The sequence below is a fragment of the Heptranchias perlo genome, chromosome 5 (assembly GCF_035084215.1).
Source record: "Heptranchias perlo isolate sHepPer1 chromosome 5, sHepPer1.hap1, whole genome shotgun sequence".
Lineage (NCBI taxonomy): Eukaryota > Metazoa > Chordata > Chondrichthyes > Hexanchiformes > Hexanchidae > Heptranchias > Heptranchias perlo.
The window spans coordinates 8,787,997-8,803,252 of NC_090329.1; the positions used below are offsets into that span (position 1 = coordinate 8,787,997).

General features: G+C 48.2%; 1 protein-coding gene across 1 annotated transcript in view; it reads right to left on the reverse strand.

Annotated features, from left to right (window-relative positions):
• LOC137321575 (CUB and sushi domain-containing protein 1-like) overlaps window positions 1–15,256 on the reverse strand; it is a 2,214,006-nt gene that overhangs the window by 180,855 nt on the left and 2,017,895 nt on the right. Inside the window, exon 48 of the mRNA XM_067984007.1 lies at window positions 13,288–13,434. Within this exon, the coding sequence (XP_067840108.1) occupies window positions 13,288–13,434 (147 nt within the window). The remainder of the gene's footprint in view (window positions 1–13,287; window positions 13,435–15,256) is intronic.

Consider the following 15,256-nt stretch of genomic DNA (forward strand, 5'->3'; position numbering starts at 1 on the left):
AAACCCTTTCGGGAAAAGAAACACTTACATCAGGCGTGTTGGAAACACTCTTCTGCAAAGCGCTCCACAAAATCTTTTTACCATCATCACAGGAACAAACTGACTTCTTATAGATTTGGTCGAGTAAATCTTGCATGGTAAATTTTAAATCATACAGTTTTAGATTTACACTTTATTGGATCCAATAGAAGTTGATGGAATTTTTGTAAAGAGCAGAGACTGAATCAGTCACAGATCATGTTGTACTTGCACTGCATTTTAGTCGAATATCAATGTGCTGAGCAGATAGGATCATTTGTAAATAAGGAAGAATTACAGTTTACAAACTGTACTTTTTCATAAGATTTTCTGCATTCAGAAATGGCTATGTTGTTTGTTCTAGCTCAGAGGGGAAACAAGGCCTCCTACTGTTTGGTGGTATTTGTAAGCAGCTTTCATTAATATATCTCTAGTGTTGGAGCACTTCTGCACACAGGTCATTCATCTGGATGCCTTTTTGCATCTGAAGCTTTTACAGGATCCCAAACACGTTGCCTGCCAGATCTTTACGGGGGAATTTAATCGAGATGTGCGGCTTTTTCAGAGAATTAAGGCCCATTTAAAAAAAAAAACCTCAAGTAATCTCTGAGGGAAGTCAGTTGAAATTGCCATGAGGCAATAAGCTCTGCATCCATCATTTGTTAGGCTGATTAGCTGGAAGCAGTGTCAGCATTCTGTGCGGCAAGTGATCAATAACAGTCTGCTCTCACTTATTCAGCACAAAAATAAATGTTGCGTTCTGTACTTTATTCTTATGTTGACTCAATATCAATAGATTTTTTAAAAATCATAATTATAGCCACATATAACATGAGGTCACTGTAAAACATAATGATAAGAATGGCACACCAGCAGAATGTTAAAAAAACAAATCAGAAAGATAAAAGACTTGCATAATTTTATCCAAGTAATTGGCTAGAAGCACAAAAGCTACATTAAGAGTTCATGTCACTGCATCTAATAACTACAAAACATTGCATGCTCTTCGTCCTTCCCGCACCATCCCCTGTTCTAACTTGCTCTTTCTTGGGATGTAGAGGATTAACAAGAAGACGTGTTGCTGAAGGAAAAAAAAAAACAGGAACAGGGATCTTGTCAAAGGAATAGTTTATCGTCAACTTTATTCAAACCCACTTATGTGTATGTGGTTTTGGCCAGATATTTCTCTCATGTTCAGTGCCAAGGAGAACTCCCATTAGCAAGCCCTTGCTCCCTGTAAACCTAAATGAGACAGTACATCTACAATATCTGGTACTGTCGCACTGCCGAGGGGTTGAACAGAAAGCCTTGTTACAGTATCAAACTCACTGCATATGACAAGCCCTCGCGTGATCTCCTGGGCTTCAAAGAGGGGAAGTATAAACACTCTATTAGACTATGGTTAAGCTATAAACTATGAAATAGGTTTATTAAAAGAAGCGGATAAGCAATGACAAAAGGCAAAACAGCAGCTTGCACTATTTGTGTAGAGCTTTTAACTTGCGTTCTTCTTCATAGAAAAATAACAAAAGACAACACTTTGCTAATAGTGCTAAGCTTGGACCAGAGTTTGCACTGTAGTTCTTATACATTGCGATATGTAATGTCCCAAAGAGCACTACACAGAGCACCTCCACCTGAGCCACGGTGCAGTGAGACAAGAAGAACTGATGAGGTGAAAAATGGCACAAGCTATTTCTCTGCCTCGGCATGGGGCTGTCAATTAAACCCTGCCCCAAGGACACAATATAGGAGCTTCGCCCACAAGGAAAACTAGGTGTTTATGCTCAATTTTTTCAAGTATTGCCAGGACATATGGAATCAAATACATATCTTTCATAAGGGTCTGGCTTCCATCGAATTTAAACCACAGATGCTTGCTGGCTGGGGAGTGTCACATCTCCTAGTGTCACGAGATTTAGGGTGGATGTGTTGGTTACTTCCTGGCTTCACATTATCCCCTTTCTCACGCTTGAACAGACTTTGGGACAATACCGCATCTACTGAACTACCTGCTTAATTTGAGTTATATCCATTCTTAACGAGTTTGTTCTCCGAACATATTTATGTGACAAGAACTGTGAGTCTTCTGGTGACTTTGTATATTCAGTCAGATGAGTAGTTACAGTTAGACAAATTTGAAGTGGCCGATCACCTCCGATAAATAGACATTAAAATTTCTTATGATTTAAAATGAGACTAACTATTCATCGCACACTGTTCCACACGTGCAAAACTGGTGACAATGGGCACAATTTTAACATTGAAAAACGGGTGGGTAGGGGGCAGGGGGGAATTCAAAATCACAACGTTTCAGACCTGCCCCCAACCCGCCATTTCTGGTTTTCACCGGGACGGGATGAGGGGCGGCGACCAACCCGCGCCCAGGAGGCAGGTCGGTGACTAAAATCTTTCAAAGAGGTTGCCGGCCTCCATTTTTGCAGATTTTTCAATTTCAACCCCTGGGGTCTGAGATTCCTCGGCCTTCTCCTTCATGCCATATGAAAGGTGGCGAGAAGGCCCGAAACTGCAGCTAAGTGCCTTTCTGGCACTGCTCATGGGCCCTGAGGAGCAGGAGTGCTTTCCCCAACAAGCCTATCTGCAAAGGCCACCCAACTTTCGCTGACCACCACTCCCAATCTCTGATCCCCCCCCCCCCACCTCCACAACGATCGCGGACCCCCGCCCCCGATCTCCGATCCCCCCAACAACGATCGCGGGTCCCCGCCCCCGATCTCTGATCCCCCCCCGACAACGATCGCGGACCCCCGCCCCCGATCTCCGATCCCCCCAACAACGATCGCGGGTCCCCGCCCCCGATCTCTGATCCCCCCCCACAACGATCGCGGGTCCCCGCCCCCGATCTCCGATCCCCCCCACAACGATCGCGGGTCCCCGCCCCCGATCTCTGATCCCCCCCACAACGATCGTGGGTCCCCGCCCCCGATCTCTGATCCCCCCCACAACGATCGCGGACCCCTGCCCCTGATCTCCGACCCCCCCCCATAATGATCACAGACCCCCCCGCCCCTGATCTCCAACCCCCCCCCCCACAACGATCGCGGACCCCCGCCCTCGACCACCGATTCCCCACCAACGATTGTGGACCTCTGTGATGACCCCCAATACCGATGCCCCCCTCCTGTGATTGACCCCCCAATCCCCCCCCCATGACTGACTCCCACCCCATGACTCCCATGCCCATCGGTGCCCCCAAGCCCACTAGTGCCCCTATGCCCACCGGTGCCCATCAGTGCCCCATGTCCACCTATGCCCCCCTGCCCCATCCATACAATCAAAGACTTACCTGAAGACTTACCTGAACACGTGCTCTCCCTGGCTGCTTTCCCATCCGACTGAGACCAGCCTGTCAATCGGCCGTCCAGTCGGATGGCAAACTGACAAAAGATCATAAGGATGTCCGGGAAACCCGTACTTCCAGGTTTCCCATCCGCGATTTGACCTCCCCTGCTCCCTTCCCAGCCCGGGGTCAAAATCAAGCCCAATGATTGGCAAAAGCAGCAACAACAGGTGGTCTGTAAGATTGCTGGTGACGGGACAGAGTTGATCGAAAAAGACTGTGGTTGAAATCATTGGAAAAGAAAATTGGGCGAGGGGTATAATGGGCGGCCGATTCGCTTCCGCCTATTTTGTGTCCCCGCCGAAGTTGAATTTCAACCCCACTGTTGCCAGTGGTTGAGTGATCTGGAACAAGAGGGCATAGATATAAGATTAAACGTAAGATATTTAGGTCAGAGATCGGGGAAACTTTTTTTACACAGAGTTGTGAAGCTGCGGAATGCATTACCAGGGTTAGTGATTGAAGTAGAGACCATACCAACATTTAAGAATAGGTTAGATAGGTGGTTGAAGGAAAGGAGAATACAGGGGAATGGGAACAGAACCGGTACGTGGGATTAGCACTACTGCTCATGTGGAGGATAAAAACCTACATGGAGTGGTTGGGCTGAATAGCCTGTTTCCATGTTGTAATTTGTATATAATTCTATTTCATTTCTTTTCCGATGGCATTTGAGGCAAGTTCTAATACGTCATCAGTTAGAAACATAGAAAATAGGAGCAGGAGTAGGCCATTCGGCCCTTCGAGCCTGCTCCGCCATTCAATATGATCATGGCTGATCCTCTATCTCAATACCATATTCCCGCTCTCTCTCCATACCCCTTGATGCCTTTTGTGTCTGGAAATTTATCTAGCTCCTTCTTAAATATATTCAGTGACTTGGCCTCCACTGCCTTCTGTGGTAGCGAATTCCACAGGTTCACCACCCTCTGAGTGAAGAAATTTCTCCTGATCTCAGTTCTAAATGTCCTACCCCGTATCCTGAGACCATGACCCGTCGTTCTGGACCTCCCAGCCAGGGGAAACATCCATCCTGCATCCAGTCTGTCCAGCCCTGTCAGAATTTTATAGATTTCAATGAGATCCCCTCTCATTCATCTAAATTCGAGCGAATACAGGTCGAGTCGACCCAATCTCTCCTCATACGACTGTCCCGCCATCCCAGGAATCAGTCTGGTGATTCTTCGCTGCACTCCCTCTATGGCAAATATATCCTATCTTAGGTAAGGAGACCAAAAGTGCACACAATATTCCAGGTGTGGTCTCACCAAGGCCCTGTATAACTGCAATAATGTAAGGAATCTTATAACACCAGGTTATAGTCCAACAATTTTATTTTAAAATCACAGGCTTTCGGAGATTATCTCCTTCATCAGGTGAGTGAGTGAAAGGTTCTCAAATCGCATATCTTATATTAGGCTGGGACACCATCACACCAATCAAAGGTGTCGTTGGTGTTCAGACAGGTTAGCCATGGAAAACAGTAGGTCCCAGTATGCTGAATACACATTGTGTCAAATTACACAGACAGAGACTACCTCATACGTTGCAGGAAAGGATGCCCTGGAGCATGGTACATTGGCGAGACCATGCAGACACCGCGACAACGGATGAACGGACACCGTGCAACAATCGCCAGACAGGAGGGTTCCCTTCCAGTCGGGGAACACTTCAGCAGTCAAGGACATTCAACCACCGATCTTCGGGTAAGCGTTCTCCAAGGCGACCTTCGAGACACACAACAACGCAAAATCGTTGAGCAGAAATTGATAGCCAAGTTCCGCACCCATGAGGACGGCCTCAACCGGGATCTTGGGTTCATGTCACGCTACACGTAACCCCACCAGCAAGGGAAAAAAAAGTTATCTGTTTTTAATATTCTCTCTCTCTCTTTCTCTCTGCCTTTTGGGTCTCTTTCTCTCTGTCTGTGTAATTTGACACAATGTGTATTCAGCATACTGGGACCTACTGTTTTCCGCGGCTAACTTGTCTGAACACCAACGACACCTTTGATTGGTGTGATGGTGTCCCAGCCTAATATAAGATATGCGATTTGAGAACCTTTCACTCACTCACCTGACGAAGGAGATAATCTCCGAAAGCTTGTGATTTTAAAATAAAATTGTTGGACTATAACCTGGTGTTGTAAGATTTCTTACATTTGTCCACCCCAGTCCATCACCGGCATCTCCACATCATAACTGCAATAAGACATCCTTGCTCCTGTACTCTAATCCTCTTGCAATGAAGGCCAACATGCCATTTGCCTTCCTAACTGCTTTCAGTGCCTGGTGTACAAGACACCCAGGTCCCTTTGTACATCAACATTTCCCAATCTATCACCATTTAAATAATAATCTGCATTTCTGTTTTTCCTTCCAAAGTGGATAAATTCACATTTATCCACGTTATACTGCATCTGCCATGTACTTGCCCACTCACTCAACTTGTCTAAATCGTCTTGAAGCCTCTTTGCATCCTCCTCACAACTCATAATCCCACCTAGTTTTGTATAGTCAGCAAACTTGGAAATATTACATTTGGTTCCCTCATCCAAATCATTGATATATATTGTGAATAGCTGGGGCCCAAGCACTGATCCCTGTGGTACCCCACTGGTCACTGCCTGCCACCCTGAAAAAGACCCATTTATTCCTACTCTGTTTCCTGTCTGTTAAACAATTCTCAATCCATGCCAGTATATTACCACCAATCCCATGTGCTTTAATTTTGCACACTAACCTCTTATGTGGGATTTTATCAAAGGCCTTCTGAAAATCCAAATACACCACATCCACTGGTTCTCCTTTATCTATCCTACCAGCTACCAGTTACATCCTCAAAAAACTCCAGTAGGTTTTTCAAACACAATTTCCCTTTCATAAATCCATGTTGACTTTGTCTAATCCCGTTGATATTTTCTAAGTGTCCTGTTATCACATCCTTTATAATAGACTCTAGCATTTTCCCTACTACTGATGTTTGGCTAACTGATCTGTAGTTCCCTGTGTTCTTTCTCCCTCTTTTTTTTTGGTATGTTATATCAGTTGTGATTCATCGACAGAAGGTTTGAAAGGCAATAATTGGCTTTAATATTATGAACTGGAGTGGAAAGAGTTCTACTCCTGCACGACAATAGGAAGGAGCTACAAGGATTTTCTGACACCAATACTAGGGACAGTGATGATTACAACAGCACAGTTATGCACAAATAAAACATCCTCTTTCATTGGGCTCAAACAAAACGTGGGGTAGACAGTGGATCAAAGTGGACAAAGAACCAGAAACTGAGATGAAACTACAAAAGTAAACAAAAGTGCAAAAAAAAACCTCCCCAAATCAGAAATCTATCACAGGACATAACTGATAGTAGTTCAGAATCAAGAAAAATCTGTTCCGTGCAAGTGAAAAGCATAGAATAGAATCATAGAAGTTACAACATGGAAACAGGCCCTTCGGCCCAACATGTCCATGTCGCCCAGTTTATACCACTAAGCTAGTCCCAATTGCCTGCACTTGGCCCATATCCCTCCATACCCATCTTACCCATGTAACTGTCCAAATGCTTTTTAAAAGACAAAATTGTACCCGCCTCTACTACTGCCTCTGGCAGCTCGTTCCAGACACTCACCACCCTTTGAGTGAAAAAATTGCCCCTCTGGACCCTTTTGTATCTCTCCCCTCTCACCTTAAATCTATGCCCCCTCGTTATAGACTCCCCTACCTTTGGGAAAAGATTTTGACTATCGACCTTATCTATGCCCCTCATTATTTTATAGACTTCGATAAGATCACCCCTTAACCTCCTGCTCTCCAGGGAAAAAAGTCCCAGTCTGTCTAACCTCTCCCTGTAAGTCAAACCATCAAGTCCCGGTAGCATCCTAGTAAATCTTTTCTGCACTCTTTCTAGTTTAATAATATCCTTTCTATAATAGGGTGACCAGAACTGTACACAGTACTCCAAGTGTGGCCTCACCAATGCCCTGTACAACTTCAACAAGACATCCCAACTCCTGCATTCAATGTTCTGACCAATGAAACCAAGCATGCTGAATGCCTTCTTCACTACCCTATCCACCTGTGACTCCACTTTCAAGGAGCTATGAATCTGTACTCCCAGATCTCTTTGTTCTATAACTCTCCCCAACGCCCTACCATTAACGGAGTAGGTCCTGGCCCGATTCGATCTACCAAAATGCATCACCTCACATTTATCTAAATTAAACTCCATCTGCCATTCATCGGCCCACTGGCCCAATTTATCAAGATCCCGTTGCAATCCTAGATAACCTTCTTCACTGTCCACAATGCCACCAATCTTGGTGTCATCTGAAAACTTACTAACCATGCCTCCTAAATTCTCATCCAAATCATTAATATAAATAACAAATAACAGCGGACCCAGCACCGATCCCTGAGGCACACCGCTGGACACAGGCATCCAGTTTGAAAAACAACCCTCTACAAAGGATGAACTGTTGTGTCAATTAAGGATGTGACAACTCTACTGTAGATTGAAGACATGCCAATAAAGTTGTGATGGATTCTGGTTGCCTGAGAAACATTATTGATGAGCAGCATTTCACAGAAATTGTGCAGAGTGTTGATTCAAAGCTGAAACTAAGAAAAAGCTCACTATGGTTCTCATAAACCTGTCGGTGCTCAGTGACTTGAAAGGAACAATAGAAAGAGTAGACGCGTCTGATAAAATATACATTTTGAAGAGCATTGCTGGGTCTCTTCTAAGTCTACAGACAGCAACAGAGTTCCTAAATAAAAATAATGGAGTAAACAAAGTGAAGGAAAGCAGCATTGTTGATGAAATATGTACACTTTTCAAACACCTTGAAAGGCATTAGTAAGCTAAGGGGTGTGCCAGTGAACCACTTGTAGATGAATCCATGCAGCCAGGATAACAGAAAATCCCTGTTCCCTATTAGGGAAAAAAAAATCAAGAAAATCCTAAAAGTATCAGCAGTGGTGGTTGTACCAAATCTTAGAAATTGTGAATTCTGATTACGTGTGGGACAGTGCGCCGCAAACAAAGCGATAAAATGAAAACAACATGGCTTGCCAACACGAAGTAAAATCATTGCCACTGGATTTAAATCAGCCAGAAAGTCAGTAGCCCAGAAAATCTGTCCGTGAGCCTGTACGTTGGGGCCCGAGGTGCACCCAATATTGGGCCTCGGGCCTCATTTTCATCGAGCGGGTGAGCTGCGGAGAGTATTGGACAGCTCGTCAGTGAAGCGGGATTGAAGATCGTGGGGAAGTGAGGTGACCCGGAAGAGGGGCAACCAGGTCAGGAAGGCGGCCGATTGGGATGATAAGTGGGGCCATCGGGTTGGGAAGGGGGCGAGTGGGTTGTCTTGGGGGGGGGCGATAGCGGTAACCAGGGCGGAGGTAGCGGTGGTGATCCGGGGGGCAGGGGGTGAGCGGTATCTGGGGGAGAAGCGGTGGCCAGGGGGAGATAGTGGTGGCCGGGAAGGGTGGGGAGGTAGTGGTGGCCGAGGGGGAAGCGATGGTGATTCGGGGGGCAGGGGGTGAGTGGTGGTGATCCGGGGGGAAGGGGTGAGTGGTGGTGATCCAGGGGGCAGGGGGTGAGTGGTGGTGATCCGGGGGGAAGGGGTGAGTGGTGGTGATCCAGGGGGCAGGGGGTGAGTGGTGGTGATCCAGGGGGCAGGGGGTGAGTGGTGGTGATCCGGGGGGAAGGGGTGAGTGGTGGTGATCCAGGGGGGCAGGGGGTGAGTGGTGGTGATCCGGGGGGGCAGGGGGTGAGTGGTGGTGATCCGGGGGGCAGGGGATGAGCATGGGCGATTCAGGGGGCAGGGGGTGAGCAGTGGCGATCCGGGGGGCAGGGGGTGAGCGGTGGTGATCCAGGGGGGCAGGGGGTGAGTGGTGGTGATCCAGGGGGGCAGGGGGTGAGTGGTGGTGATCCGGGGGGCAGGGGATGAGCATGGGCGATTCAGGGGGCAGGGGGTGAGCAGTGGCGATCCGGGGGGCAGGGGGTGAGCGGTGGTGATCCAGGGGGGCAGGGGGTGAGCGGTGGTGATCCAGGGAGCAGGGGGTGAGCAGTGGCGATTCAGGGGGCAGGGGGTGAGCAGTGGTGATCCGGGGGAGCAGGGGGTGAGCGGTGGTGATCCGGGGAGCAGGGGGTGAGCGGTGGTGATCCGGGGGGCAGGGGGTGAGCGGTGGTGATCCGGGGGGGCAGGGGGTGAGTGGTGGCGATTCAGGGGGCAGGGGGTGAGTGGTGGTGATCCGGGGGGGCAGGGGATGAGTGGTGGTGATCCGGGGGGCAGGGGGTGAGTGGTGGTGATCCGGGGGGGCAGGGGGTGAGTGGTGGTGATCCGGGGGGGCAGGGGGTGAGCGGTGGTGATCCGGGGAGCAGGGGGTGAGCGGTGGTGATCCGGGGGGCAGGGGGTGAGCAGTGGCGATCCGGGGGGCAGGGGGTGAGTGGTGGTGATCCGGGGGGGCAGGGGGTGAGTGGTGGTGATCCGGGGGGCAGGGGGTGAGTGGTGGTGATCCGGGGGGCAGGGGGTGAGTGGTGGTGATCCGGGGGGCAGGAGGTGAGTGGTGGTGATCCGGGGGGCAGGGGGTGAGCGGTGGTGATCCGGGGGGGCAGGGGGTGAGTGGTGGTGATCCGGGGGGCAGGGGGTGAGCAGTGGTGATCCGGGGGGCAGGAGGTGAGTGGTGGTGATCCGGGGGGCAGGAGGTGAGTGTTGGTGATCCGGGGGGCAGGGGGTGAGCAGTGGTGATCCGGGGGGCAGGAGGTGAGCGGTGGTGATCAGGGGGGCAGGGGGTGAATGGTGGTGATCCGGGGGGGCAGGGGGTGAGTGGTGGTGATCCGGGGGGCAGGGGGTGAGCAGTGGCGATCCGGGGGGGCAGGGGGTGAATGGTGGTGATCCGGGGGGCAGGGGGTGAGCAGTGGCGATCCAGGGGGTAGGGGGTGAGTGGTGGTGATCCGGGGGGGCAGGGGGTGAGTGCTGGTGATCCGGGGGGCAGGCGGTGAGTGGTGGTGATTCGGGGGGCAGGGGGTCAGTGGTGGTGATTCGGGGGGCAGGGGGTGAGTGGTGGCGATTCGGGGGGGCAGAGGGTGAGTGGTAGCGATCCGGGGGCGGCAGGGGGTGAGTGGTGGTGATCCGGGGGGCAGGGGGTGAGTGGTGGTGATCCGGGGGGAAGGGGTGAGTGGTGGTGATCCGGGGGGAGGGAGCAGTGGCGATCCGGGGGGGTAGGGGGTGAGTGGTAGCGATCCGGGGGGGGCAGGGGGTGAGCGGTGGTGATCCAGGGGGAGGGAGCGGTGGCGGGGGAGGGGGTGAGGTAGTGGTATCCTTGTGGGGGAAGCAGTGACGATCCAAAGGGCCTGGGGTGATCCACTGGTGAGGGGCCTTGTTCTTTAAATCCTGATCCTCCCGGCTCCACATTCAGGTAAGTATAGTTTTTAAAATTACCTTGTTAGTTTTGGGTAAGATACTCGAAGCAATCGTTAGGGATGTCCTGTATGAACACTGAGATAGAGAAGGCCATATCAGGAACACCCAACATGGGTTCCAGTATAGAAGGCCATGTCTAATGAATTTGATTGCATTTTTTGAAAAAAATTACTAGGTTAGTGGATGAGGGTCACCTGGTAGACAGTGTCTACCTGGGCTTTCAAAAACTTTTGATAGGGTACCTCACAAGAGGCTTCTCTACAAGATAGAATCTTGTGGAATTAGTGCTAATCTGCTGTGGTGGATTGAGAACTGGTTGAATGCCCTGGACAGAAAGTTATAGTCAGTGGACTGGATCTGTTTGGAGGCTGGGTACCAGTGGTGTCCTGCAGGGATCGGTGTTAGGACCTTTGCTTTTACTATTTTCATTAACGATTTAGATGCGGTTTTGTGGGAATGATCCGCAAGTTTGCAGGCAATATCAAGATATGTGCGCGTGTTAGAGGACTGTAGAGGATGCCCACCTCTTGATGTGTTGGAAGAATGGGCCCTTGTTTGGCAAATGATGTTTAACTTGGGAAAGTGTAGAGTTATGCACGAGGGCAGGTCAAATGCTGAATATAGTTACATCCTACAAGGAAGACATCTTTGCTTTATATATAGTCATAAAAGCAAGGAAGTTATGCTAAACCTTTATCAATCACTGGTTGGGCCTCAGCTGGAGTACTGTGTACAATTCTGGGTTCCACGCTTTAGGAAGGATGTCAAGGCTTTGGAGAGGGTGCAGAGAGACTTCAAAGCTAGGATTGTTCTCCTTGGAGCGGAGAAGATAAAGGGGAGATTTAATAGAGACGTTCAAAATTGTGAGCGGTTTTGATAGAATACGTAGGGAGAAACTGTTTCCACTGGCAGGAGGGTCAGTAACCAGAGGACAAACATTTCAGGTAATTGGCAAAAGAATAAGAGGGGCGATGAAGAGAATTTTTTTAATGCAGAGTTGTTATGATCTGGAATACGTTGCCTGAAAGGGTGGTCAATAGTAACTTACGGAAGGGAATTAGATAAATACTTGAAAAGGCAAAATTTGCAGGGCTACGGGGAAAGAGCAGAGGAGTAGAACTTTTGGATAGCTCTTTTCAAGAGCCGGCATAAGCACGATGGGCCAAATGGCCTCCTTTTGTGCTGTACGATTCTATGACCTTGATGTTATAGTGCATCACTCTCTAAAGGTTCATAATCAAGCTATAGCTAAACAAACAGGGTTCTAGGTTGTATTTAAAGGACAATTCATTATGAAACAAAACATACCATTTTGTCCTAGTACAAGACCTTAATTAGGCCTCAGTTAGAATAAAGTGTCCAGTTTTGGTCTCCTGACAAGATGGGGGATATTGAGACTCTGGAAAGGGGACAGAGGAGGGCCACAAGGTTAGTTCCCAGGTTAAAACACCTTCGTTACCCAGATATGCTCAAAGAGCTGGGTCTACATACTTTAGAGCAGGGAGACTCATGGGCGATTTGATCAAGGTTTATACAATACTGAAGGGACTAGATTGTGTTTGTGTGCTCCAATTATTTCAGTAGATAGGTTAAGGAGCACCAAAGGTTAGGCTTACAAGTTGTGTAAGGGCAGAGCTAGGTTGGCCGTTAAGTGGTCCTTCTTTTCCAAGGGAATAGTGGACCCGAGGAACCGTTTGCTGGCTCGTGCGGTGAACGCTGATTCGCCGCATTCCTCAAGAAAGAGCTGGACCTGTTTCTGGCTGGGGCAGATATCACTTCATAAATGAGATAGGTATCCTATAATATGAATCAGGGTCTACATAATCTCCTGGACTGGTATATAATTTGAAATGGAAGTTCTGGTCTGTTGTTCATTAATACTCATGGCGTACATTGGAAATCTCTATTGCCAAAAAATATTTCAATTTTTTTTTTATTCGTTCATGGGATGTGGGCGTCGCTGGCGAGGCCGGCATTTATCGCCCATCCCTAATTGCCCTTGAAGATTTCCCAACGGTTGACAAGCGTATTGCCAAGTGTGAAGTTGAGCAGCGAAGTCCAGGAAAGTTCCAAACTGAGCTGATCTCGATGAGAAACAGCCTCAGTGCCCCGGGTTTGGTGAGGGGGGGAAATCTTCCAGGGTTCCTGTTTCTGATTGCTATTCTGATCGAAAATGTGTGCACACATAGATAGCACTGGGTTTGGGTGTGATGCCCCACACTCGAACATGTCAAGCAGTGAAACAGCAGTTTCCGGAGAGGGGAGGAGAAAGTTACACACGAGAAAAGATATTTCAACTTGATGATATTTGAAAAAAGGTCCAGTACTCTAGCAGCGCAGAAGGGTTCAGGAACACTTACCGGACATATTTTAGTATTTTTATATGATCACAGGTTACTACTCATAAATTTACATACTTTAAGCAGAACCTTAAATCCTAAAAATAAAATTGTAAGACACTAAATTACAGTTCCGCACCTGTGTATTGGATTTTGAATCCCCTTTTGCTGGTTGCATGATCAGTTGACCAGCGTAAATACAGCTGGCTTCCCGTGCTCGTAAAATTCATTTGTCCAGTGTGATTTCCACTGAGAGCAATCAACAGTCGATTTTGGCCCGTGGGTCCTATTAGATAATAAACAGCGATGAATGAATGCTTTATATATGTTTGGTCAGTCGCACAGAAATTCTGAAGAATCTGAAAATAATACAACTTACAGTTCCGAAGCTCCTGCTAGACTATTAAGGGTACATCTCTTAATAGATGAAAGCTTTGCTCTTTTGGCAATTGTACACCATGCACCGCATATCACTTCAATTGTATATACATTTTAGCTTCCGTGAAGAGCTAGGAATTAAATATGTAAGCAATGCACTGCCACATTCCTTTCACAAGCCCTGGGAGGATAGGGCATACTGTGACCCAAGCCAGTGAGAAAGCCCCACCATTTGTAATATACCTGGTGCTGTCAACATCATCCATTACTGGACATAGATTGAAAATTACCTCAAGGCACGAAGAAAAGGTGGAAATGTGCAGAAATGTGTTGCTCGATGGCTGAGTTAAACGAATGCAAATTGTTTTAATGTGTGTGAGGAGCCCTTGCAATTTGAATAAAAGTTAAATAACTGCGTCTGTTAATTTCAAAATTGTTGTCACATTAATATTTTAGTAAATAAACATGCTAAATTGTAAATTAACTGTTTTCCTTGAGGGCACAGCTCTGAATTGCCATCACCAGGTAAAAATGTGGATGCCTACCTTCAAAGAAACATTACCTTATCCCTATCAAACCATTCAGTTTTATTATATTTTGCAGGCGATGGAAGCATAAAGTAGTAAGATAAATTCCACACTATCAACCACATTCAAATCCACTTTAACAAAAAATGGAATTAATGCCAACAATATTTTGCTTTGACACAGTAGGTCTAACCAACAACTGATCTCCAACCTCTGTGCTTTCCCCTTAATTCTCCTGCAGGAGCTGCCTGCAGCCCATCCCATCATCTCAACTGTGACTCTCGTCAGTGTCATGCCATGATCAGTTGACATGGTATCCACCAGCAGCAGTCCCTCCCTCCCTCACACAAGTGACTCTTAATGGAGTGATGCTTCATCTTGCTGCCTTGACGAGAACAGAGGGAGAGGGGCAAATAGACGTTCGTGACAGGCCGTCCCAAGATCTCAAACAAAAATGTTTTAATAGGCAGACGGTGGTTCGTGCCGCCCTGCCGCCGCGAATTGGGCACAGGGAGCGTTCCTTGCGCCACGCCCACCTGATATTGAGTCTCGGGCCTCATTTACATCAGGCCGTCGAGCTGCAGATACCTGTTGCGCGTCTCCAGCAGCTCGCCGGTGAAGAGGATTGCAGTTTTGGGCCACTGACAGCGCCCCTCAGGTACGTCCTGGGATGTGGGGGGGGGGGGCACAGAACGGGATAGGAGGGACCCCTATTGGGAAATGGAGGTGGCAATCGGGAGGGGGCAGTGCGGCAGCCAGCAACGGTTTTTGGAGCCACAGGGGAGCTGGGAGCAGCACTCCCGATCGTCCCGCCTCCTCATTCAGGTATTTTATGAAACCTACCTTTTTGCTGGCGGCCTGCAGCGGTCCCTTTAAGGGCCGCTGGTTAGGCCGCATGTAGACCACGTTCAGGGCAAACAGATTTGGTACAGGGGCATCAAACAGGTTTTACAGCTTCAGAGTGCCTGATGCCTTTTTCAGGTGAGGTCCCTGACGCCTCGTTTGATGCCTACACCAATACGGCTAACGCCGCACTTCCAGCTCAGAATTTGCGCACGTGTGCCGCCCGCCATATTGATGCTTTTGCATCCATTTTACAACTGTAAAACGGGCGGCGTGTCATCGAGTTTCTAGGCCAGTAACTCCACAGCCTGTCCTACCAGACCGCTTCAAGATATTACTCATTTTTAGTTACACTTAATA